The following is a 26,206-nucleotide window of genomic DNA, read 5'->3' on the forward strand; positions in this document are numbered from 1 at the left end:
TATTTAAGAGGCCTCCTGGACGCCTCCCTGGTGAGGTTTCCCGGGCACATCCAACCAGGAGGAGCCCTAAAGAAAGACCCAGGACATGATGGAGGAACTGTGTTTCTACTTTGGCATGAGGATCTGGCCCAAGTGGAGAGGGAACGCTGGGCCTCCCTGCTTACGCTGCTGCCCTTGAGACCCAAAGCTCAGGTAAGAAGAGAAAAATGGATAAATGGAGGATGGAGATGCCCAATGCCCCCATTGGGGTTGTCAGTCACAGCTCTGGTACCATCTTACTTGACCACTAATGGCTTCTTGATGACATCACTGCACTAACCCAGCCAATCACTGCACTCAGTTAAGATGTTTCTGTTCACGGCTGCTTTATAACAGCATTGAGTGACCAGTACAAAGCTCAGTCTGTCGGTACCTTAATGTTTGGGATGATGCGCAGAAAGCGGAACACAATTAGCAAGTTGACTAAACGAACCATCTCCCAAAGAGACATCACACCACGGGTGGCAGGGTCCCTAGAGAGAGAGAGAGAGAGAGAGAGAGAGAGAGAGAGAGAGAGAGAGAGAGAGAGAGAGCGAGAGCGAGAGAGCGAGAGAGCGAGAGAGAGAGAGAGAGAGAGAGAGAGAGCGAGAGAGAGCGAGAGAGAGAGAGAGAGAGAGAGAGAGAGAGAGCGAGAGAGAGAGAGAGAGAGAGAGAGAGAGCGAGAGAGAGAGAGAGAGAGAGAGAGAGAGAGAGAGAGAGAGCGAGAGCGAGAGAGCGAGAGAGAGAGAGAGAGAGAGAGTGAGTTCATTTTGAGACGATTCTCACAACCAACATATAAATGACGTTGTAAGAACTGCTCAATGAGAATATGTTAGATGTAGAGACAGCGCCCCCTAGATTGATTAAATCCTTAATAACTCCTACAGAAATGGTCACAACTCTACTAGACTTGCTTTATTTCTTCATACATCATCACCTAACACATTCATGTTACAATATGGTGATTTAGGTTTATCTCCGCTATAAATCCGCTGTTTCTCCGTTCGTCCCACGACAGAATCTTTACTACAACTCCACCTGAGCTCACCATACACACGGCTGCACGTAATTCCTACTTTATAAATCACATCTGTCCTAAAAATGAGCTCAGGTGCTTCTGGATCACATCTCGCCTCCTAAACACTCACATTCTGCCATAAGTGGTCAGTGCAAAGGACCTTATTAATACTCTGCATATGTGGCGAGGCAGAGCCACAGAAAAATCTCTTATTGCCTTTCAGCAGCACAGCATTGTTGTAGGGACAAACCGTGAGTGTGGTGGAGCCGCAGCGTGATCAAGATGGACATAAATAAACAAAACACAAAGAAAGAGGAAGATGACAATAGTCATTGATGCCATACAAAATGGCTGCATTATGGTGCTTAGGGATGACTGATATTCCAGATCTAAGGCAAAGTTCTAATTAAACCCAAAGGAGCATTAGGTAGGAGGTGACATTTAACATTCATCATCAAACAAACATGCGCCTGTCTGTTGGCTGATTCCTGCTGGAATGGGCCGGTTGTAGGAAACCCGAGAGCACAGCAGCTGCAGGAGTGCTGGGGTCAGGCCCAGGCCAGCACATAGATCTAATATGAATGCTTTAGGGAATCTTTATCTTTTTCTCATCGGACACGGAGACGGAAAAGAAAGAGAAAGGATGGAGAGGAAAAGGGTGGTGGTGGGTTCACAAAATAAATAACAAAAGAAGTACAAGAATCTGCTTCTAGACCTGCAGACAGAGAGAAAGACAGAGAGAAAAGAGGACACACAAAAATACAACAAAACCAAAATATCACTGCACCAACAACATGAGGATACGTAAAAGTAACAGTTTTATCTGAAAAGCAGACAATAATAAATCACAGTGCATTTAATGCCAACCACAGCCTTAAGACATGTGTTGAACGTGCCCAAGTCCATACTTATGAGAGCACCATGTGAGCACCTGTGTGTGTACACACTCTTGTTTATGTAGGGTTTCTCTATAGGAGCATCCAATAGAGAGTGAGGGGCCACAGATCTGCCCCCCAAAGATGTGAAGGAGACGGCGGGAGCTCCAAGTCTCAGAGATCCATGGGTCTCACTTGGAGCGTGGAGACCCCAGGGAGACTAGGGAGTATGGGTGATTTTTCTGTTGTTCTTCATAAATCACAAAGTTTGTGTAGAAAATGACTTTCTAGACCTCCCTAAACGAGGCCCTTGGTTATTACAAGAGCAGAGAAAACAGAAACCCACCAGTAGGAATCAGGAAGTCCTGAGGTGATGAAGATGGAGACCTGAAGGACCTGAGGGACCAAACAGACATGAAGAGGTTATTATAAATATGTTTTACCATTTTTAACCTCAAACAACAGATTTACTTACTTAACTGAACAGAGTAATAAAAAAACTAAATCAGACCCATTAAAAAGGACTTTTATTGATTTTTTTTTTGACATCAGTGATTGGAGGCTCTCTCAAACTTATTTTCTGACCTCTGCTCACACACTCACTGCTGCAGTTCCTGCTTTATAAATCACACCTGTCCTAGAAATGAGCTCAGGTGTTTCAGGGTCACATCCCACCTCCTATACACCCACTTTCTGCCATAAATGGTTAATTTAAACTAAGTTATGAGTATTGTGCATATAAATAAGCCTGCTTATCTACCTAGGGTCGTGGGTACCCATGACAACCGCGACGGCTGTGAGGTATTCCCTTCAAGCAGCACCGTGCTGGTACAGCAGCGAGCTTTGGAGCCGCGGGGTGATCAGCGGATATCAATAAATAAATAAAAACATTTAAAGAAGTGGTCAGATGGAGCCTAAGATAACAATAAGCGTTTATACTATCAATGAAAGTTGCACTATGGTGCGCAGGGATTGCTGTTTTCCAGGTTCTGGTTCGGTTCCCCGATGCGCTGCTGTCAGGCTTCTCACAATGAATGCACCAATAAGCCATTCAAAGAGGTAAAAATCTGGTCTTAAAAACACTATAATTACCGGTAAAATGATTATTCTCTGTAGGAGTTGGACCTGGTCCTTGAAGGCCAGTGGCTGCATGTTTTCTACGTGTCCCTGCTCACACACACACCTGATTCTAAGATCAAGGTGGGATTCCTGTTTTAACACTGAGTAGCAAAGCCTTTAGTTCCCTTCTAACAAGTGTCTGCTCCTCCGTGAGGAAGAATCCTTCTGCTATGTCGTGATTTGGGACCCTTTGAGCCGTGACACACAAACCTCATGTCATGTAATGGATTCATTATTGTTATTTAGAAGTATTACTGCCACCTAGTGGTAGCTAAGGAAATATGTTAGGTAAAGGAAGTGACATAAAAAGAAGTAATGGGACAGAGGGAGCCATCTTCAGATGGTAGTGTGCTTCTTTGCTGCAGGGAAAAATCTTGTGACAATCTCATCAATCTTGGTCTTAATGTCCATAATATCAGCTTCATCCGTAAGTTCTCATGCATTCAATATTATATTACGTTTTGCTGCCATTTTCAATTATTTGCATAAAGAAGTTTGTATTTTGAACAGATAACATTTGTAGGATGTGACTGTTAGTTATTCTCTGAAAGTGTTACTCCGAATGAAGACCTTATTTGTTTGTAATTTTGTACTTGAAAGATACTTCTTTTGTATTTTATATTCTTATTTTTGTACAGTTATACAAGATAAACATACATTGTTTTCTTCAAATGCAACAAACAACAAATGCAAAAGCGCCTTGGGCTTCCTGACAGGGTTGCGGAAGACGCTTTATAAATAAAGCTTTGATTTGATTTGATTTGAACAAGCGGCCTCTTTCCTGGAGGATGAAGTGCTGCCATACCTCACAAGTCTGATTCCAGTTCATATTTTATTTTACAACTATGAGAACCCCCCAGAACCTCCTGCTCCCCGGTCATACACGACGCGTTGCCAAGGCAACCAGACTGAATGACAGCTCAGCAGAGGCTTAGGCTGCACTCAGACAACATTTCCATTTTATTTATTCCTGACAGGAACCTCTCCTCTGTCCCGACCGCGTTCATAACCTCTGCGCCTTGTTTGGTTCTTTTGCGCTTTGGCAGCCAGCGTCTCGATCTCACTGTCAATAAAGTTTTTCTTATTTTTTTCTGAAAAAAAACAAACAAACAGGGAATTTCCTCACCTACTGAGGATGTAGCGTGACCACATATGGCTAATTGAGGGCGTATGTAAAGGTTGGTGAACAGACACGAGCCCCTGGGTACGCACAGGTGGGATTTGAAACGTGCGTACGAGAGGCCACCGCACATTTCATTATTCAGTCTTTTGACTGTTCCTACACACATTCTACATTTGGGTCGTAGGACAGTTTGTACGAGCGTTTGATAAATGAGGGTCCTGGACTGAGTCTGAGGTTGTTTTTGCTGTTTCACCGTGACAACATTATTGTGTAGCATGAGCATCTTACCAGTAACAGAAGCGTGAGTAAACCATCAAACATGTTGCTCTTGTAGGACAGATAACCCCTCCAGCCAAACGCAAAGATCTTCACAACCATCTCAAACAGGTAGTAGAGGATGAAGCACAAGTTGCTGACCTGGCAGAGGGACAGAGGACACATGGGGTCCATCAGTAGAGTATGGTTCTGATGGTAAAATCAGGTATCTTGAAGATGAAATGACGATTCTTCAAGGATGTTCACCTCCACCTGATAGTTGTCTCTCTCTGTAGTTGATTTCTCAGAATTCAACACCAGAATAATCTGAAACACCAGAATACTATCACAAGAGGCTTGTGTGTGTGTGTGTGTGTGTGTGTGTGTGTGTGTGCGTGTGTGTGAGTGTCTCAAACGTACACATATGGAAGTGACGTTAGCCAGGGCCAGGACATTTCCGAGTAGAGTGAGATAGCGGTGACTGAAGATCACCTGCAGCCTCCGAAGACCTGGAGACGAGTACTGAGGCAACGGAGGGTGCTGCAACACACACACACACACACACACACACACACACACACACACACACACACACACACACACACACACACACACACACACACACACACACACACACACACACACACACACACACACACACACACACACACACACACACACACGTCATACACACAATGGCCCTCTCACTGGAAGGAGCTCTGTGAGGACAGTACTACCTCCTTGATGAGTTCTTTATCTAGTTCATCAAAAGTTGTTTTGAACTGCTGTAGATCAACATGGCCGACGCCTGCATGCCGCTGAAACAGCTGCCATGTTGGAGCACCAGAACCAAACACATCAAACTGAGGCAGTCTCATAAGCATCACAAGAAACAGCAGGACATGAGTTAAAAAGAGAAGTGTTCTTTCCAACCAGAGGTTTGAGTTTCTGGTTATGTGTGTGTGTGTGTGTGTGTGTTGGCTCTGACCATGTTGATGGCATTTCTATAGTAGCTCTTTATCTTGACTTTAGACATCACTTCCAAGACAGCATCAACACTCACAGCTTCCCTGGGAGACAGAAATGATCAGTGTGTGTGTGTGTGTGTGCGTGTGTGTTTGTACTTACTACATACTGAGGACTATCATGAGACTTTAACCAACAGAGTGAGTACATTTTTCTGGTCCTCACATTTTTTTAATCGTACAACTTGGTTTTAGAGGTATGGTGTGACTCAAGTGTTCAGGAATAGATCAGCAATGGTTAGGGTATGGGTTAGGCATAGTGGAGTCACTAAAATGAGTGAAAGTCAGTGGAGGTCCACACAAACATGTGTGTGTGTGTATTCTTACTCAAAAGCTGCAGGGTCCCTCTGACAGCTGAGGACCTGGAAAGCTGCTCGGATCCCCAGTCTTCTCCTGATGATGGACGTCTGAACTGACATCTGGACAGAGATATGGACAGGAGAGCTCCTGAATGCTGCTAACTGGGTTGGTAGATGCACATGCTGATGGAGTCAACATGACTGAAGGTAGGAGGTGCAGGTTGAAACCTGAGACCTCCTTATCTTGTCAGACAAATGTGGCCCATCTAGCAGAAGATAATACAGTTATGTTTGAGAAAGGTTTAAAGAGTAAGTTAAACTATGTTAAAACAAACTTGGAACTCCACCCTTTTGGTCATTTGTTGTTGAATTCTTGTGAATCATAATTTCTATCCATTCTTTTTTCTCTAAATGTGTTGGAATTAGTTAAAGTTAGCTTGGTGTATGATTTTCTAATTAGTTGTATATTTGGTTATATTTAGTGACCCCCTAAGCCTAACCCATACCCTAACCTTAACCAATGTGGTTCTATTCCTAACTCTAACCTCAACTAACCTAAACTAAAGGCTTTTTCACACCACACCTCTAAATTCTAGTTTTAGGGTGCTTTGTTGTGGACCAGCAAAACGCCCCACAATATGGAAGCGTCAACACACATTACTGGTTAAAGTCTAACTTTGTCTACTTAAACATATGGAGACAAGTACACGAATGCTAGGAATGCTACTAAACCTGGACAACTTGGGCCCAAAGGCGCATATTTGCTGGGACGCTGATAATTAGATAAAGACATTGTCTACTCTTGGGTGGTTGACAATTTGGGTGAGCACTTACTACATCTATTACAGTAGCTTGTCTTTGGCAGTAGAGTGCCATGGAGGGTTGTGGATGCCAATTAAAAAACTACTTGTGAGTCCTTAATTACAGGTGGGCGGTGCCAAGGAGCGGGCAGCTGTTGCTGATCCACCATCAACCTGGCTGGGTATAAAGGGAGGAGTGAGACACCTTCACCTTACCTTGGGTACACAACTCAACCTGAGTAGCACTTGTCTAATTAACCTTACGTTTCAAGTACTAGTTTCTTGTTGTCTCTGATGTTTGTCCCCATTTCCCTTTGCCTCCAGAACACAAGCCTCTATGCTCACCACTCCATCATACTTCCTTGGATCTCACCCCTAAACCATGCCTCGCTCCTCAAACCAAACCGACCCGTTCTCCACCGCTCACCTGCCCCCTCCTGCATCCTGCTCTCGAGTTCCATCAAAGGATTCCTAAAAACTTGGTTACCACACTCAGACCTGACCTCCCTTCCCCCAGGAACTTGTTCTCCCCCACCGGAACTGTAAGCACAGTTTATTCATCTGCTTCACCTGCCAACAGTTACGGACTCGTGTCTGTTTCTAGACCCTCTCCCTCGGACCGGCAGACTGCTGAGATCTTCTCCTCCCTTTTGGATGGTGCTCCTTTAGTTAAATGAACCTTTTGTTACATTTTACTCACCCAGCTGTCTCGCTTTTCTGATTCTGTATGTCTTGGGCCAGGGCCAGAAGAATCCCCCACAAACATGACATGGAGGAGTTAGCTGTCTTGCTGCTAGCTTCACTTCACACATGCATTTCAGTGTAATATCGAGTTGTTGGTGATTGTAAAAAGTAGCTTGAGTAATTTTTAGAGCCAATAATTTGCTTCTAATTTAACGTTAGCATTATTAGCTCAATGCTAGCCTCTAGCGTGTTTCCATTAATGTGAAAAATAAAGATGCCATGGCTTCTTAGGGGTACAAGAAATAACGTCTGGCTTGCTCCTGTTTACAAGCTTCAGTTATTTCTAAAAGTCTGGACCCAGTGTCAAACGACAAATGCCAGCTCTGCGTTGTTAGTTTGGCACAGAGTGTGCTCTATGATAACATCTCTGTTATTTTACTGACTATATCAGGGGTGTACGTTAACATTTTAGCTTATAGCACTGGTGCTATGAAGGTTGCAGGTTTAGTAGTACAGAACAAAAAGTTGTAGCACCAGCATAAAAAGTTTGTTACAATCTCTAAAAACCAAAAGTAGCTCTTACAATTACTTAAACACACTGACAAAAAACAGTGCATATAATCAAAACACTATAAAAACCACCAAAGCTAATTCCTGGTACCTGAGTCTAACTCACGTACTTGACAATAAAGCTGATTCTGAAATATCTTGTCAGTGTAATAAAAAAATAATTTTCTTTTATTAAATTAGTGTAGATTTGTTCATTACAGAGGTCCGTCCTCAAAGACATTGACATAGATGAGTAGACACTACGCAGATCACTACTGTGTATGATAGTCACGTTTTCGTGGTCTACTTTTATAAACTGTTTGGTTAACAGGATGTTTTAGCAGCGTATTGTAAAAGCGTATAAAAGTGCACGCTCGCGACACCCTCAGTCCCAGCTGATAATTATAGTTAATACATATTTTCTGGAACATTTGATTTACATTTCATTCACAATTTAGGTTGTATTGACCTCATCCTAGTCACAATAACATATCTGAAAATAACCACATATACTCAGTACAATTAAATTATTTCATTAACATGTTCAATAGTAAGCTACTAGAAATGCTAACATTTAATTTCTACTTGTAACAATGTACCTGTGGTATGTTTATTTTATTATGTATGGGTTGGCAACATAATCTAGTCTAAATTATACTGAAATTTAAAAGTGTTAGTGAATTACATGATACAATGGCTTGCCAAACTCTTCTGCGGTGGATGGAGTAGACTCGTAGCAACAACCAGATGGTAGCTGCAGCTAGAGCCCTGCACTGAAGCCCTAGGCCCTCGGGTCGGCCCGGCCCGATGGCCCTCGGGCCGGGCTTCGGGCCAACGACTGTGTAATCACCTCGGACACGGGCCAGGCCGGGCGCCTTTATTTTTAATCCAATTCATTAAAAAAATTGAAACACAAAAGCAGCAGTAGAGCCCTGCGCTGGACTGTTTTCTTCATCTCGCTCCTGCCCGCTCCCGCTGAATTTCTGACAATTACCGCCTGCAACTGCAACGTGTGTGTTACACTCCCACCCGCACCCATAGTGTGCATGCCTACTCCCACCCGCAACCGCAAAACTCGGAGAAATTATTACCTCACAATAAAAGAGATGTATCGAGTTTGCGTCCTCTGGTCCTGGAGAAAACATGTCACAACCTGCGGCTCTTCCATCCATCTGATGCGGCTCTCTGTGCTTGTAAAATAATGAATGGATTTTTAAATAAAATGCTTTATATTTTACTGAATTAATTTTATATCTGTAAGTCAATTCTATGTAAAGATTGTCTGCGTAAACCTGAACAGGTCCAACCCGGTCTTACTGTGAGACCGGGTTGACGCGTCACGCTTGTGCGTAATCATAGGCGCTTTCTGAGCTGAAGAGGATGTGAGATTCTCCTCCTGGATGTGTCGCCACATTGGAGACAGGAACAAGCACTATTCAGACAAAGTTTCATAATCAGGGAACATTTTCTAAGTGACAGGTCTCTCTGAGCGACAGGGTTTGGAAAACACTCGCTTCAGTGGGAGGAACCTTCCCGCATGCGCTCTGGTTCTGCGATGCGCTCCATGCCCCTCTCCACAACTTCAGCTCGCTGTGCACATATGCGCTGACAGCGAGCTGCGCTGAGCAGCTCAGATGTTCAGATGGGAATCTTTTCTTGGGTGATTTAGCTACATCTGCGATGTGTGTAGAATAAAATGGCAGTTCGTCTGCATGCGTCGGGGTAATTCTTTCTATTCTTTCTCCGTCAAAATAAACCGTCAAATACGGGAACTGTCCGGTCAACACAAGCCCTGCTTTTGACTGTTTTGTTTTCTTGTGAAAATTTTTGGAAATAGATAAAATTTAACTTGATTAACACCAGAGCCAGTGCGCCGTTATCTCCGTGACGGTAAACGAGGGAAAAACAAATTCATCGGATGCTGCACGTCTTTTAACACATTGGTCAGGATTGATGCACTTTGTTTTCATTTAGTTGGTTAAAAAAAGTCGGACTCGGGCTCGGGTCGGGCCAGAGAATCCTGAAAACCTTTGCGGGCCGGGTCGGGCTGGGGCTCCACCCCCTCGGGCCGGGCCGGACACGAGCTCAGATTTTAGGTCCGTGCAGGGCTCTAGCTGCAGCGGCTCTGCCCCACACTGCTGCAGAGATCTCCAAGTAAACGCGGTGATGCGGATTTTTCTTCCGCTTGTGGAGTTTAGTCGTTCACAACCATCACGTTTTTTCTGAACCACACTTGCTCTTGAGAATGCTACCCGCTAGCTTAGCATTAGCAATTCTGCTCGTAGATTAACTCTTGATCCCAAACTTAGCACTGTGTCTGCCTTTTACAATAATTTCTCTATTTTCCTCCACAGCACCTAGATTACCACATGGTGCTCACACACACACACGCACGCACGCACACACACACACACACACACACACACACACACACACACACACCCTTTCACTGGAAGGAGCTCTACACGTATACCAAGTAATGCGTCTATGGTTACATTGTGATCTCTTAGTAAATATTCTATTTAGTGAGAGATAAACTGTCTTTATCTCAGTAAATCTATAATTCAATAGGTAAACTAGTAGTAGCACATTCAATGTCAACGAAAGTTAAATGTTATTTTCTTTGACATGGGGATGGAGAATGTTTAAAGAGCAAGTCATCCCCAAATAAACGTTTTTTTTTTTGCTGATAAACTAAATAAACGGGTGTCTAATCGTGCTGCAGACACGTGTAGTCAACAATTTGGCATTTCAGTGCATCTTAGTTAAAATTTAAATATTCTGCCTAAAACTGGCAGTGTTGTGCCGTTGTCAGGTAAAAACTCTGCACTGTATTTTAATTTAAATCTGCCACCGCTATTGGCTAAGAGATATGCTATGATGTAAAGTGGTACATTACGATGTCACAATGCTGTCGTGAGCCTGTGTGTGTATTTGTTAGCAGCTCCGCCCTCTCGGTCTGCCAGGCAACAGCATTTGTTGCATTTTTCAAACATGAAGTGGGAGTCGAGTTAGACTCTGGTAGGGGGTGACTTGCTCAGTGGTTAGCAGCAGTGTGCTAGACGATGACCACAGCTTAGCGGAACACCATTGTAGCTTCTTCTGAGGAGAAAAACACTTAGAGAAAGTGTTTAAATAAAGATTAGGCTCAGAAATGTTGTGCACTCACTGTTAGTGATAATTTAGGATTCAGATAAGGTACCAAACATCAAGACACCAGCCATGAAATCGGCCCAAAAACGCCAGAACCGAACATGCCTGCCTCGCATTGGTATTGGCACTAGAAAACCAATATCGATCGACCTCTAAGTACACTCAACAAAAATATAAACGCAACACCTTTTTTTCTGCTCCCATTTTCATGAGATGGACTTTAAGATCTAAAATTCATTCCAGATACACAATATTACCATTTCTCTGAAACATTGTTCACAAATCAGCCAATGTGCGATAGTGAGCACCTGTGCGTTGCTGAGATAATCCATCCCACCTCACAGGTGTGCCAGACATTTATTGGGGGTCTGGGGACTCAGAACCGGTGAGGATCTGGTGTGACCACCATTTGTCTCATGCAGTGCAACACATCTTATTTGCATAGAGTTTATCAGATTGTCATTTGTACCTGTGGAATGTTGGTCCAGTCCTCTTGATCAGGTTGATCAGGTCGCCCCTTACAAAACCAGCCGCAGTTCCAGTGCCTCTAGTTCACCCTGGCTGAACAACCAGATTCTTGAACTTAGACGCTCCTATAGAAAAGCGGAACAACGGTGGAAGAGGACAGGTCTGGTTGTTCATCGCGAATATTTTAAAGAAGTTCTCGAGTCATACAACGAAGCTGTAGAAAATGCCAGGTCTGCTTTCTTCAGCAACCTCATATGCCAAAATAAGAATAATCCTAAGGTTTAGTTTGATACCATCTCCAGCATCGTGTCTTCTCCGCAGCAGACTCAGCTATCTTCAGCTGATGACTGTAACAGATTTCTCCACTTTTTTGAAAACAAGGTGCTGAATCTGAGATCCAGCATTCCACCAGCCCTCGCCCCCTCAGGAGGGGAGGCCCCCCCAGTGCTCCGAGTCTTTCACCTCCTTCTCCCCAATTACACTAAATGACTTAACCTCAATAATCAGTCAGATGAAACTCTCATCATGCTCATCAGATATCTTAACTCCCTCTGTTTTAGTCGGGTCCCTTGCCTCTATCAGTCCATCTCTGTTGACTATGATCAACAGCTCACTGAGCCAAGGCTGTGTTCCATCTTACTTTAAAAATGCAGTAGTGACTCCTCGCTTAAAAAAACCCAACCTTGACGCCAGCTCCACCAGTAACTTTAGGCCCATTTCTAAGCTACCTTTCATCAGCAAAGTACTTGAGAAGGTTGTTGAAACCCAACTCAGATCCTAGTTTTCTAAGTCAAAGATCTCTGACCCCTTCCAATCTGGCTTTCTGAAGCAGCACTCAACTGAGACTGCTCTAGTAAGGGTGCATAATGACCTCCTGATGGGTGCTGATGCAGGGAAATGCTCTGTCATAGTCCTGCTAGACCTCAGTGCAGCTTTTGACACTGTAGACCACAACGTTCTACTAAACAGGTTAACATTCAGTCTTTCCCAGACATCTCCTACCACATCTACGCTGATGATATACAGCTCTATATGTCCTTTATGCCACACCAGTTGGACAGGCTGGCCACACTTGTACTCTGCCTGACCCAGATCAGTAACTGGCTGTCCAGCAACTTTCTTGTCCTCAATGCTAACAAGACAGAGACCCTCATCGCTGCACCCCCGGAACTTCAGCCAAAAATCGAGCAGGAAATTGCCTCTTTTTGCCCATCAGCCAAGGCCAACATTAGAAACCTAGGAGTTATTTTTGATCCAGCTTTAAGTTTAGACACACATCAAATCCATCTCCCGCTCTTGTTTCTTTCAACTGAGAAACTTTTCAAAAGTCCGTAAACTGGTTTCTACTGCAGATCTGGAAAAAATCATCCATGCCTTTGAGTCATCACGCTTAGACTACTGTAACGCTCTTTTTACTGGTCTCAGCAAAACCTCCCTCTCACGCCTTCAAGCCATCCAAAATGCAGCAGCCAGACTCCTAACCAAATCCAGCAGACGAGCTCACATCACTCCAGTTTTACAGTCCCTCCACTGGCTCCCGGTAGAATATAGAATTCAGTTTAAAGTTTTAGTCCTGACCTATAGAGCTCTTAACAACCAGGCTCCAAGCTACCTATCTGAGCTTTTATCCCCACACATCACCTCTCGGAACCTTAGATCCACATCTGAAAACCTCCTGGCTGTTCCTCGAACCAGACTGAAAACCAAAGGGGACAGGGCCTTTCAGACTATTGCCCCCAGACTTTGGAACAGTCTACCTTCAAATCTCTGTCTCTCTAACACTGTAGAGGTCTTTAAAAATCATCTAAAAACTCACCTTTTCATCCAGGCGTTCCCTCCCTAAATGTTTCAAAAAGATGGCTTTGTTCGGGTTCACACCTTCACTTTGTTTTTACTCATGATTTTATTTTCTACGTTTATCACTGCTATTGTAATTCTGATGTTTTTATTGGTTAGAGGTATTTGCCCTGATCTTTATCATGTTGTACAGCGCTTTGTGATTTATATCTGTGAAAGGCGCTATATAAATAAACTTTTACTTACTTACTTACTTACTCGTAAATGGCTGTGTGAAGTTGTTGGATATTAGTGGGAACTGGTACACGCTGTCATATACGCCGGTCAAGCACATCCCAAACATGCTCAACGGGTGACATGTCCGGTGAGTATGCTGGCCATGCAAGAACTGGGACATTTTCAGCTTCCAAGAATTGTGTACAGATCCTTGCATCATGGGGCCGTGCATTATCTTGCTGAAACATGAGGTGATGTTCATGGATGTACGGCACAACAATGGGCCTCAGGATCTCATCACGGTATCTCTGTGCATTCAAAATGCCATCAATAAAATGCACCTGTGTTCTTCATCCATAACAGATGCCTGCTGTGACAGCTGCCCTGCTGCCACACTTCAAGCAAATAACTGTTAATGTTTTATTTTGAACAAAGGTGTTTGTTTCCATGGATTGACTGTTTGGGTGACTGTATGAAGTGCACACATTCAGTTACTCATCGGTTTTAGTCTGTAGGGGTTTGTATGATTAATATGTTTTCTTTGAGTTGCCAGTGGCCTTGGAGTTGGAGCAGCTGTAGCAGATCACTTGGCCTAATCAGCACCATTGGATCATACCAACTCAAGGGAGAAGATTCCTGTGTTTATGTATTTAGTTATTCTCTTTTGTAAATAATAGTTGGGTTTTGATAGTAATATGTTTTCATTTGAAGTAACTCAAACAGAATGGACTGATTAGTATGAATTTGTTAGCAGTAGTTTATTTATGTTCTTTGTTTACTGATGTCTCCCACCCTATTGTGTTGGCAGTGGTCTGATCAGCCACTATTTAAGTTGATCCTGTTGTGTCTGTAGGAGGCTATTTTTTGTACATGTCTGTAGTCAGATCCTGAGTTTGGGTTACTTTGTTTCTACATCCATTGTCATGTAATGTTAATTGCTGGCTGGAACCCTCTTTGGAGAAAAGAAAAAAAAGTAATAAATTAACATGTCAAGAAAATCATCCGTGCTCTGCTGGCTGGTTTATGCAAGTCCCTGACAAGTGGTGGCAGAGGTGGGATTTTGCTAGCCATGAGTACGTGTTGAATTAGTGAGACCCAGGGAAGAAACCATGCAGCGAGGCAGGGGCAGACGACCTGTGGAGCCTTTGGAGCCAGCTGGACCGGAAAAGCAGTCGGATGGTTCTGAAGATGAGGGGGCTGCTGGCCCTGCAGTTGTGGAAGCGGAAGGATCCCGGGAGCCAACGTTAACAGATCTTGTTGGGATACTTCAGGCACACATGAGCCAACAGACGGCCCAGAATCACATGTTGATGGAAGAGGCACGACGTCAGGATCGGAGGTTCCAGGAGCTTCAGCAACAATTTCGGCATCTGCAAGAGGAGCTACAGCCACACCCTCTCAGGAAATCTGATTCTGAGGAGCTGGAGCAAGGCGACGAGGAACAGGTGGCCGAGGGTCTCAAGACCATCAGCTCTCCAGGTCAGTGTCGTTCCTTCTCAGAGCCTAGACTGGAAAAGTTAACAGACACTGATGACATTGAACATTTCCTGATTACTTTTGAGAGGATTGCCGCATCCTGTAATTGGCCGATGGCTGACTGGGTTTTCCACCTTGTACCACTACTCACTGGGAAAGCCAGGAGTGCCTATGTGCACATGGACATTGAGGAGGTACGTGACTTCGAGTCTGTTAAGGGAGCTATTCTCAGGAAATTTGATATCAACCCAGAGACTTATCGACAGAGATTCCGCTCGACAGAGGTTGAAGCGGGTGAGACTCCTAAAGAGCTATATGTCAGGCTAAAAGAGCTCTATGACAAATGGATCCACCCCCAAGGTAAAACTGTTAAAGACATTGGCGAAATGATTGTTTTAGAGCAGTTTCTTCGTATGCTGCCCCCTGAGCTTCAGGTTTGGGTTCGGGAACATGACCCTCCATCTGCGTCCAAGGCTGCTTCATTAGCAGAGGTGTTTGTCGCAGCAAGACGAAAAGGACAACCCTGGAGTTACACTGCTTGGAAGACTTCCAAAGAGAAGGATAATCGGAGAACCCCATATGGACAACCTCAATTCCAATCAGCAATGGCTACGGCAGGTAAGGGTCCCTCGAGGGACCTTCGTCCAGATGGGGTGTTTCCTAAACAATATAAAGAACCTATCTGCTATTTGTGCGGACTGCCAGGTCATACTAAACCTATGTGCCCCAAAAACACTGCTAAAACCACTCAACTGTGTGTTGTTCCAGCAAAAGGAAAGGAAAACCTAAAGGGTGCTCTCCCATTACAAGTTACCAAAGTGGAAGTAAATGGGAGGAGTGTGGAAGCTTTGATTGACACCGGTAGTGTTCAGACACTAGTGGAAAGAACCCTGGTCCCACATTCCCTTGTTAATGTATTAGACACCATTCCTATCCAATGTGTGCACGGTGATAAGCGGAGGTATCCTACTGCCGACCTGTATATCAAAGTTCAAGGACAAGTTCATTTGCTGAGAGTTGGAGTGTTAAACAGCCTTCCTTTTCCAGTGGTGTTGGGTAGTGACTTACCAATCCTGTTTGACTTGATTCAGGCTCCATTGAACTGTGCTGTGGTTACTCGCTCTCAGGTGAGGCAGAAGGAGGAGACACTTCTGCCTCTTAGTGCGCTGCCCTTCTTCGACGCTGAGCTGGAAGTGCAGCCTGGGAAACTACGCAAGTCCCGTCAGCAGCGGAGGCGGAAGAAGTTTCTACATACTGCGAGGATGTCTAAGGAGGACCTGATAGAGGTACCACAGGGTTTCACAATGCCTTCAAGGATGGCCCAGATGCAGCAAGATGATCCTGAACTATCTGAACTCATTCAGAGGGCCCGGGGAGATGAGAGTGGTGAGCACAAGGGCTGTGCTGAGTATGTTTTACAGGATGACATTTTGTATCGGCAACAAGGAGTACAGAGGCAGCTGGTGGTCCCACAAGAGGCACGAGAGATGGTGCTGGAATTGGGTCATGCTATTCCTTGGGCTGGCCACCTGGGGAAGCAGAAGACATGGGCCCGTATTAAACGCCATTTCTACTGGCCTGGTCTGAGGTCCGATGTTGCCCAATTTTGTAAAACACGTCCTGAGTGTCAACTAGCATCCAACCAATGCCCTCCAAAGGTACCATTGCAACCACTTCCTCTTATCAACACTCCTTTTGAGCGTCTGGGAATGGATATGGTGGGACCCCTTGAGAAGAGTAAGACGGGTTATCGCTATATGTTGGTAATTACAGACTATGCAACCAGATACCCTGAAGTATTTCCTCTAAAGACGATGAAAGCAAAAGCAGTGGCTCTTTCCTTGGTGCAGCTGTTCTCACGGGTGGGTTTCCCTCGTGAAACTGTGACTGATCAGGGCACTAACTTCATGTCTACTTTATTGCAGCAGGTGTACCAACTACTGGGGATCAAGGGGATTCGAACTACCCCTTATCATCCCCAGACTGATGGTTTAACCGAACGATTTAACCAGACTCTAAAACAAATGCTGCGGAAGTTCGTTGATGAAACTGGTTCTGACTGGGATCAATGGTTGCCTTACCTTCTCTTCGCCTACAGGGAGGTACCCCAAGCCTCAACAGGCTTCTCTCCTTTTGAACTTTTGTATGGGCATGAGGTGCGGGGACCTCTGGCTTTATTGAAAGAGACCTGGACTGGGGAGGAGAGAGGGGAGGGGCCTGCTAATGTGATCTCTTATGTGTTGCAGATGAGAGAGAGGTTACTGAAAATGACAACTTTAGCTCAGCAGCATCTGGCTGAAGCCCAAAGGTACCAGAAGCGTTGGTATGACAAGTCTGCACGGGAAAGGGACTTTCTACCAGGGCAGAAGGTCCTAGTCATGTTGCCAACCCGTGAAAGTAAGCTTCTGGCTAAATGGCAGGGGCCGTATGAGGTGGTGAAACGGCTTGGGCCTACCACGTACGAGGTATGTGACCCTTGTAGGTCCCGTTCGAAGAGAGTGCTGCATGTGAATCTGCTTAAGGAATGGACACCCCGTTCTGTAACAGGAGCAGGTGTGATGTTGATCCGAGCAGTAGCAGAGGAGGAGGATGTTGATGACCAGTACATGCCCTCTCCATCCTCTACAGTTTGTAATCTTAGTCACCTGATCATGGAACAGCAAAACCAGATAAAAATGGTGTGTCACCCTCAAGTTTTTGCTGAGTATCCAGGGCGCACAGACATTCTTGAACACAACATTGTGTTAAAACGGGATGCAGTTGCTAAACGCATGAGCTATAGAATCCCTGAGCGTCTCCTGGGTTCCCTTAAGGCAGAAGTGGAACTGATGCAGTCCCTTGGTATTATTGAAGACTCCAAGAGTGAGTGGTGTAATCCTGTGGTTCTGGTCCCTAAGAAGGAGGAAGGAATATGCTTTTGCATTGACTTCAGGTATCTGAATTCATTATCAAAGTTTGATGCCTACCCCACACTACGTATTGATGATGTGATTAACAGATTGGGAAAATCCATGTTCCTGAGTACCCTTGACTTGTGTAAAGGTTATTGGCAAGTGCCACTTTCCCAGGAGTCAAGGGAATTCACTGCCTTCCGGACCCCATGGGGCCTGTTTCAGTTTGCAGTTTTGCCGTTTGGGTTGCATGGGGCACCTGCTACATTTCAGCGGCTGATGGATGAGGTTCTGAGAGGTTGAGAAGACTATGCATGTGCTTATTTAGATGACATTTTTATCTTCAGTAGGTCATGGGAGGATCACATGAAGCATCTACAATCCATTCTGAGTCGCCTCCGAGATGCTGGGCTCACGGTGAACCCCTCCAAATGCGTGTTGGCCCGCCGTGAGGTAGAGTACCTGGGGTTTCGAGTAGGTGATGGGGTTGTTAAGCCCCTAGTCGCTAAAGTACAAGCTCTCGAGTCCTGTCAAACACCCAGAACCAAGAAGCAACTCAGGTCATTTCTGGGGTTGGCAGGTTATTACCACCGATTTATTCCCCACTTTTCATCTAGGGCTGCTCTACTCACGGACATGACGGGATCAAAGTATCCCAATGTCATCCAGTGGACAGAGAAGGCCATGGCAGCGTATCGAGACATGCAACATGCTCTTGGTAAGGAGTCTGTCCTCAAATGTCCTGACTTTGATGAACCGTTTGTTTTGCAGACGGGTGCCTCTGACAGAGGTATTGGTGCAGTCCTCCTCCAAGGTCATGAGAATCTGCATCCAGTGGCTTTTATTAGCCGTAAGTTGTTCCCTAGGGAGGTGAAATATTCAACGGTGGAGAAGGAGGCCTTGGCCATTAAATGGGCCTTGGACTCTTTGAAGTTTTACCTGCTTGGCAGAGAATTCACCTTGCAGACAGACCATAAAGCTCTGCAATGGCTGCATCGTATGAGGGACACAAACAGCCGTGTTACTCGGTGGGCCCTTGCACTGCAACCCTTTCGCTTTTTGGTACAGCATGTCCCAGGCAAGGCTAATATGACTGCTGATTATCTTTCCCGCTGGAGCGGGGTAGCTTCTTAAGGAGGGGGGACTGTGACAGCTGCCCTGCTGCCACACTTCAAGCAAATAACTGTTAATGTTTTATTTTGAACAAAGGTGTTTGTTTCCATGGATTGACTGTTTGGGTGACTGTATGAAGTGCACACATTCAGTTACTCATTGGTTTTAGTCTGTAGGGGTTTGTATGATTAATATGTTTTCTTTGAGTTGCCAGTGGCCTTGGCGTTGGAGCAGCTGTAGCAGATCACTTGGCCTAATCAGCACCATTGGATCATACCAACTCAAGGGAGAAGATTCCTGTGTTTATGTATTTAGTTATTCTCTTTTGTAAATAATAGTTGGGTTTTGATAGTAATATGTTTTCATTTGAAGTAACTCAAACAGAATGGACTGATTAGTATGAATTTGTTAGCAGTAGTTTATTTATGTTCTTTGTTTACTGATGTCTCCCACCCTATTGTGTTGGCAGTGGTCTGATCAGCCACTATTTAAGTTGATCCTGTTGTGTCTGTAGGAGGCTATTTTTTTTACATGTCTGTAGTCAGATCCTGAGTGTGGGTTACTTTGTTTCTACATCCATTGTCATGTAATGTTAATTGCTGGCTGGAACCCTCTTTGGAGAAAAGAAAAAAAAGTAATAAATTAACATGTCAAGAAAATCATCCGTGCTCTGCTGGCTGGTTTATGCAAGTCCCTGACAACTGCCCATACCATAACCCCACCACCACCATGGGCTGCTCGATCCACAACATTGACATCAGCAAAGCGTTCACCCACACAATGCCACACACGCTGTGTGCCATCTTCCCTGAACAATGTAAACCGAAATTCATCCGTGAAGAGAACACCTCTCCAATGTGCCAGACGCCATCGATTGTGAGCATTTGCCCACTCAAGTCTGTTACGGTGATGAGCTGGAGTCAGGTCAAGACCCCGATGAGGATGACGAGCATGCAGTTGAGCTTCCCTGAGATGGTTTCTGACAGTTTGTGCAGAAATTGTTTGGTTATGCAAACCAATTGTTTCAGCAGCTGTCTGAGTGGCTGGTCTCAGACGATCTTGGAGATGAACCTGCTGGATGTGGAGGTCCTGGGCTGGTGTGGTTAGATGTCGTCTGTGGTTGTGAGGCCAGTTGGATGTACTGCCATATTCTCTGAAACGCCACTGGAGAGGGCTTATGGTGGAGAAATGAACATTCAATGCACGAGCAAAAGATCTGGTTGATGTTCCTGCTGTCAGCATGCTAATTGCACACTCCCTCAATGCTTGTGGCATCTGTGGCATTTTGCTGTGAGACAAAACTGCACATTCCAGGGTGGCCTTTTATTGTGGGCAGTATAAGGTACACCTGTACACTACTTATGATGTCGGATCAGCATCTTGATGTGGCACACCTGTGAGGTGGGATGGATTATCTCAGCAAAGCACAGGTGCTCACTATCACACATTTAGACTGATTTGTGAACAATGTTTGAGAAACATGGTAATATTGTGTATCTGGAATGAATTTTAGATCTTTAAGTCCATCTCATGAAAAATCGGAGCAGAAACAAAGGTGTTGCGTTTATATTTTTGTTGAGTCTAATTTAATCAAAATGTCCCAATATAATTAAATATTCCATAGATAAATAAAACAATGTGCAGCCAGTATTACTGCTGCATTTATACACTCACTGGTAAATGATAAATGACCCACACTCACATAGCGCCTCTCAGAGTAAGGACTCCAAAGCGCTTTACACTACAGTGTATCATTCATCCATTCACACACACATTCACACCCTGATGGTGATGAGCTACGATGTAGCCACAGCTGCCCTGTGGCACACTGACAGAGGTGCTTTATTGGGTACACCTGTCCAACTGCTTGTTAACACAAATGACTAATTCAATTCAACTCAATTCAGTTCAAATCATTTCAATTCAATTCAATTCGGTTCAATTCAATTAAAAAATACTTTATTAATCCCAGAGGGAAATTAGAGTTTCAGTACACACAATTCTGAGATCAGACATGCATACATAGACACATGACAAGAATTGGAGACTGTGGTCATTCACAACCCGAGTTGCGCTACCTTAATAGATCAAGAGGTTTTAAATGAGGATATGTTTGTTTATGTTTATGTATTTAGCAGATGCTTTTGTCCAAAGCGACTTACAAGTGATAATCGGCATGTTGCCCTTGAGGCTAACAACAACAATAACAACAACAACTTGACATCAATCATGGAGCGGAGCGAACAAGGAGTGGACGATAGAAAGGGGGGATGGGTGCAGGGAGGGTGCTAGTTTAGAAGATGCTCTCTGAAGAGCAGGGTCTTCAGGAGTTTCTTGAAGATTGAAAAGGAAGCCCCTGTTCTGGTAGTGCTTGGAAGGTCATTCCACATTTGTGGAATGATGCATGAGAAGAGTCTGGATTGTCCTGAGCATGGTGTAGGCACTGCTAGCCGACGATCCTGTGATGACCGGAGCGGCCGGGCCGAGACGTAAGCCTTTGCAAGAGGATTCAGGTAGATGGGAGCCGTACCATCTCGGACTTTGTATGCTAGTGTTAGCAATTTGAATTTGATGCGTGCTGCTAGCGGTAGCCAGTGGAGCTCAATGAACAGAGGGGTGACGTGTGCTCTTTTTGGCTGATTGAAGACCAGACGCACCGCTGCGTTCTGGACCATTTGAAGAGGTCTCACAGTACAGCCTGGAAGACCAGTTAGAAGGGCATTGCAGTAATTGAGGCGGGAGATGACAGTAGATTGCACCAGGAGCTGGGTGGCATGTTGTGTTAGGTATGGTCTGATCTTTCGTATGTTATACAGTGCAAAGCGGCATGAACGAGCAACAGAGGCAACATGATCTTTAAATGTCAGGTGTTCATCAATCACAACACCCAGATTTCGAACTGCCTGTGAAGGAGCCAGAGATAGGAAGTAATTTTGGATTGAGATATTGTGCTGTATGGATGGTTTTGCTGGGAGGACAAGCAAATCAGTTTTAGAGAGGTTGAGTTGGAGATGGTGGGATTTCATCCATTTTGATGCCAGAGAGATAGTTTGATATTCGTGCAGAGACAGTGTGGTCGGCCGGTTGAAATGACAGATAGAGCTGGGTATCGTCTGCATAGCAGTGGTAGGAGAAGCATGTGATCGAATGATCTCACCCAGTGAGGTGGTGTATATGGCAAAGAGAAGAGGTCCTAGTACCGAGCCCTGGGGGACTCCTGTGGCAAGATGGCGCACGGTAGAGGATTGTCCAAGCCAAGATACACTGAATGATTGTCCTGTGAGGTACGATTCAAACCAGGCGTGTGCTTTCTCTGTGATGCCCATGCTAGAGAGTGTGGACAAAAGGAAGCCATGGTTGACAGTGTCAAGTGCAGCCGATAAGTCGAGCAGGATAAGCACTGAGGATTTGGCAGTCGCTCTAGCTTCTTTCAAGGATTCCGTCACTGCTAACAGAGCAGTTTCAGTGGAGTGGCCCTTATTGAACCCAGATTGGTAAGGGTCAAGCAGACAGTTTTGTAAGAGGTATTCTGTGATCTGCTTGAAAGCCACCCTTTCAATGATTTTGGACAGAAAAGGGAGGAGAGAGATGTCGGTAGTTCTTCACATGATTCAGAGGAAGAGATGTTTTTTTTTTAGCAGCGGTTTAACCTGAGCATGCTTGAGAGAGGTGGGAAATGTATCGGATGCCAGTGAAGCGTTGATCACATGTGTGACTGCTGCAGCTACTGTAGGAGCAATAGCTTGGGGCAACTTAGTCGGAAAGGGGTCAAGTGGGCATGTAGTAGGGCGGCTGCACGTGAGAAGCTTGGACACAGTTGTCAGTAAGAGTTGAAAAAGAGGAAAATGAAGCAGTAGGGCTTGAGATGGTTGGGCTAGAAGGGGTTTGTGGTAGCGAATGTTCAAGAGTGGCCAGTTGAGTAAACTGTTTGCTTATAGCTGCCATTTTGTCAGTGAAGAATGAGGCAAAGGTGTCAGCTGATAGAATGTTAGTAGGAGGTGGAGATAGAAGGTTGAGCAGAGTTTTAAATGTTGAAAATAGTTTCTGAGAGTCAGTAGAGCTGAGAATTTTGTCAGTGTAGAATGCTTTCTTTGCATCAGTGATGCTGGCAGAGAATGAGGACAGTAATTCATGAAATTTCAATTGATCACCAGGATCTTTTGTTTTGCGACATTTCCGTTCCACAGCTCTAAGATTGGTGCGTAGAGACCGGAGGATATCATTTAGCCAAGGGTGCGACTGAGAGGATCTAGCAGGTCTAGTGGCTAAAGGGCACAAGTTGTTAAGACAAGAGCAGAGTGTGGAGCAGAGTGACTCGGTGGCATCATTCACTTCATAAGCAGAGAATGTGCTGGGAGATTGAAGAGTGGAGGCAACAAGAGAGGAGAAGTGGTTGGGTGCCAGATTGCGGAGGTTGCGGTGGAATGAGACCATTGGGGAGGAAGCAGTGGACCTCCCTTGTAGAGTCGTGCTGAAATGGATGAAGTAATGATCGGAAAGATGCAGCGGATAGAGTCGGGGAAGGGAAAAAAGGCACTTCAGAGTTACTCTCCACAGCTTTGCTATGCAAAAAAAAAAAAAAAAAAAAACAAACACCTCAGACAGATATGCACACAGACTTCAGACATTACACAACATAACTGTCCACTAGGTGGGGAGGTAGGGTTGGGACTCTCCTCTCTTCAGTGCGTGCAGCCGCATGGAGCAGCGCTCATCACCTCCGTTTGGACAGGGGAGGGAGATAATGGGTTAGAGAGCACAGTGACTCCTAGATATGGTTCCACGGCCTTCATCGGTCACGGTCCCACCCAGGCTGGGATAGGGAGAGAGAGTTACCATAGCGACAGTAACATTCCACATTTTTTCTGAGGGGGGAGTTATCACTTCAGCCTCACAGGCTCCAAGGGCACCAGATTCAGATAAAAATTGTTTTGGGGACAGACAGAGATAATTTCCTCTCTGTCTTAGTGTTCTGTTGGTCCACAACCCCTCTAGATCCAATAACGGCATAATTAATCAATCCCAATCTGTGCTGATCTGTCCACTCGCTCCTTGATGGTATCCACCTTTTGTGTCAGAGCCTGAATCTCAGCTAAAGTTCCAAGCTTTCGACTCATCGACAGTTATGAGTTTGTGAGTTCACAGCACGATGTATTCCATCCCTGAGCTCCGGGATTGAGCCAATATTCCTTGAAAGCTCATTAATTTTCCGGTAAGCTAGGTAACCGCTCAGGCCAAACAGCAGGAATCCCAACACCAAAACGACAAATATCCAGACATCTTCAGAATCCTCTACAGACAGTTGAGAGAGGCAGATCAGGTTCCACAGTTTCCAGGAGTCCATAATATACCCAGCTGGCTCTGTCCCAGAGGGGCATCCGGGAGCCCCTTCTCCCGTTCTCATCTTTGAAAAAATGTTGTCAATCGCATTGAGAGACCAACTGACCAGATCCATTTTTAATAGTTTCCAGTTTCCAGAAAAAATGCAGAAAGCGCCGTGCACAGACAGGACAAAGAGCCTTGGGATTAGGAGGGAGGGAGAGGAGAAAAAAGCGTCTGTACTCTCCAAGAGCCGGAAGAAGAAAAAAGCCAATCACATGGCGGCAACTCAATGCATTTAGGCATGTTGACATTGTCAAGAATATTGTCAAGATGGTCCGCTGCAGTTTAAACCGAGCTTCAGAATGGGCAAGAAAAGTGATTTAACAGACTTCCGACAACACAAGATAAGTGTCCACTAGGTGGGGTGGTGGGTTGAAACTATCCCCACTTCAGTTCCTGCAGCCACAATAAGCAGCGCATGTCACCTCAGTGTGGATAGGGGAAGGAGCATTGAGGGTTGGAGGGTTGCAATGACCCTGGAACGTTTCAGCAGCCTTCCTGCAGTCCCGCCCAGACTGGGAAAGGAGACAGAGTTGAGTTGCCATAGCGACGGCACATTCCACATATCTTCTGAGGGGGGAGTTTTCGTTGGAGCCTTGCAGGCTCAAGGACACCAGATTCCGATTAGAAATTGTTTTGGGGCCAGACAGAGATAATTTCCTCTCTGTCTTACAGTTTGTTGGTCCTCAACCTCTCAAAATCCCAATAATGGAAATTAATCTATCCCAATCCCTGCTGATTCGTCCACTCTCTCCTTGATGACATCCATCATTTGTGCCAATAATGAATCTCGGCCAAAGTTCCAAGCTTACGATTCATCTCGACAATTATGTGAGTCTGTGAATTCACTGCACGGTGCAAACCATCTCTGAGCTCCAGGATCAGGCCAATATTTTTTGACAGCTCGTTAATTTTCCGGTAAGCCAGGTAGCCTCCAAGGCCAATGAGCAGGAAACCTGACACCAACACCACGAATATCCACACGTCTTCAGAGTCCTCCACAGACAGCTGACATAAACAAATCAAGCTCCACTGTTTCCAGGAGTCCATGATGTGTCCAACTGGGTCTGTCCCGGAGGGGCATCCGGAAGCCCCTTCTCCCGTTCCCATTGTTGAAAAATTTTTATCAATCGCGTTGAGTGACCAACTGACGAGATCCATTTTAGTGAATTTCAGTTTGCAGTTTCCAGAAAAAATGCAGAAGCAGCTGTGCACCCAGCACACACAGACAGACAAAGGGCCTTGAGGATAAGATATGGAGGAGAGGAGGAAATATGGAGGAGAGGTAAGATTTTCTTTGCAAAACTCCATTAGAGAAACAATTCTTCAGACATGAAACATCTCACCAGCAGACCTGGTGGTTATCTCTGACCAGCTGATGCAAATTCAGAGGAATACGGCCTTTGACATCTAGAATTCAAACTTCTCACATGCCGAGAGTACTTTGTGGCCAGTAGGATCGCCGAGAAGCCTCATCACAAGGGGATCGTAAAACACACCTGCTGTTGGATGATTTTTATTATTAATTTGATCATTTGTTAACCTAAGAAAACATTCATCCAGACTTATTTTACAATCTAGACATCACAATTTTCTATAACACTTAATTAGGTTTTTTAAAATAACATCTAAGCTCATATTTCATCCTCGCTTATTCAGTGTCTCAGTTGATATCACCTTTTAGTGTCTCAGTTGATATCACCTTACCTCATCATTTATAATCATTTGTTCTGCATCATCATAGTACTAGAAATATAGAAATAAATAGATTTTTATAAACTATATAATTTTTGCCTCTGTGTCAAATTATTATAAAGTGTTGTTTCCCTGGTACTACCCAAAGTACCTAGATTCATCATCAATCGAATATCAAAGGTTAGATAATATTGATAATCCATAATCTTATGTGATATTACATATTATTGAATACCTTTATATTCTATTG

At 44.7% G+C, this 26,206-nt stretch overlaps 1 protein-coding gene across 5 annotated transcripts in view; it reads right to left on the minus strand.

The window, feature by feature from the left end:
* tpcn2 (two pore segment channel 2) overlaps positions 1-26,206 on the minus strand; it is a 132,745-nt gene that overhangs the window by 32,086 nt on the left and 74,453 nt on the right. Inside the window, exons 11-19 of one of the 5 annotated variants that reach the window (XM_054735265.2) lie at positions 8,857-8,955; positions 5,761-5,852; positions 5,397-5,478; positions 5,146-5,235; positions 4,829-4,948; positions 4,676-4,735; positions 4,442-4,570; positions 2,258-2,307; positions 413-512 (exon numbers count right to left, since the gene is read on the minus strand). In XM_054735265.2, coding sequence (XP_054591240.1) covers positions 413-512; positions 2,258-2,307; positions 4,442-4,570; positions 4,676-4,735; positions 4,829-4,948; positions 5,146-5,235; positions 5,397-5,478; positions 5,761-5,852; positions 8,857-8,955 — 822 coding nt within the window. Of the gene's footprint in view, positions 1-412; positions 513-2,257; positions 2,308-4,441; positions 4,571-4,675; positions 4,736-4,828; positions 4,949-5,145; positions 5,272-5,396; positions 5,479-5,760; positions 5,853-8,856; positions 8,956-26,206 lie in introns of all 5 variants that reach the window. The other 4 variants (XM_054735264.2, XM_054735263.2, XM_054735267.2 and 1 more) reach the window with 4 other exon arrangements.

This window comes from Nothobranchius furzeri, chromosome 9 (assembly GCF_043380555.1).
Source record: "Nothobranchius furzeri strain GRZ-AD chromosome 9, NfurGRZ-RIMD1, whole genome shotgun sequence".
Taxonomy (NCBI): domain Eukaryota; kingdom Metazoa; phylum Chordata; class Actinopteri; order Cyprinodontiformes; family Nothobranchiidae; genus Nothobranchius; species Nothobranchius furzeri.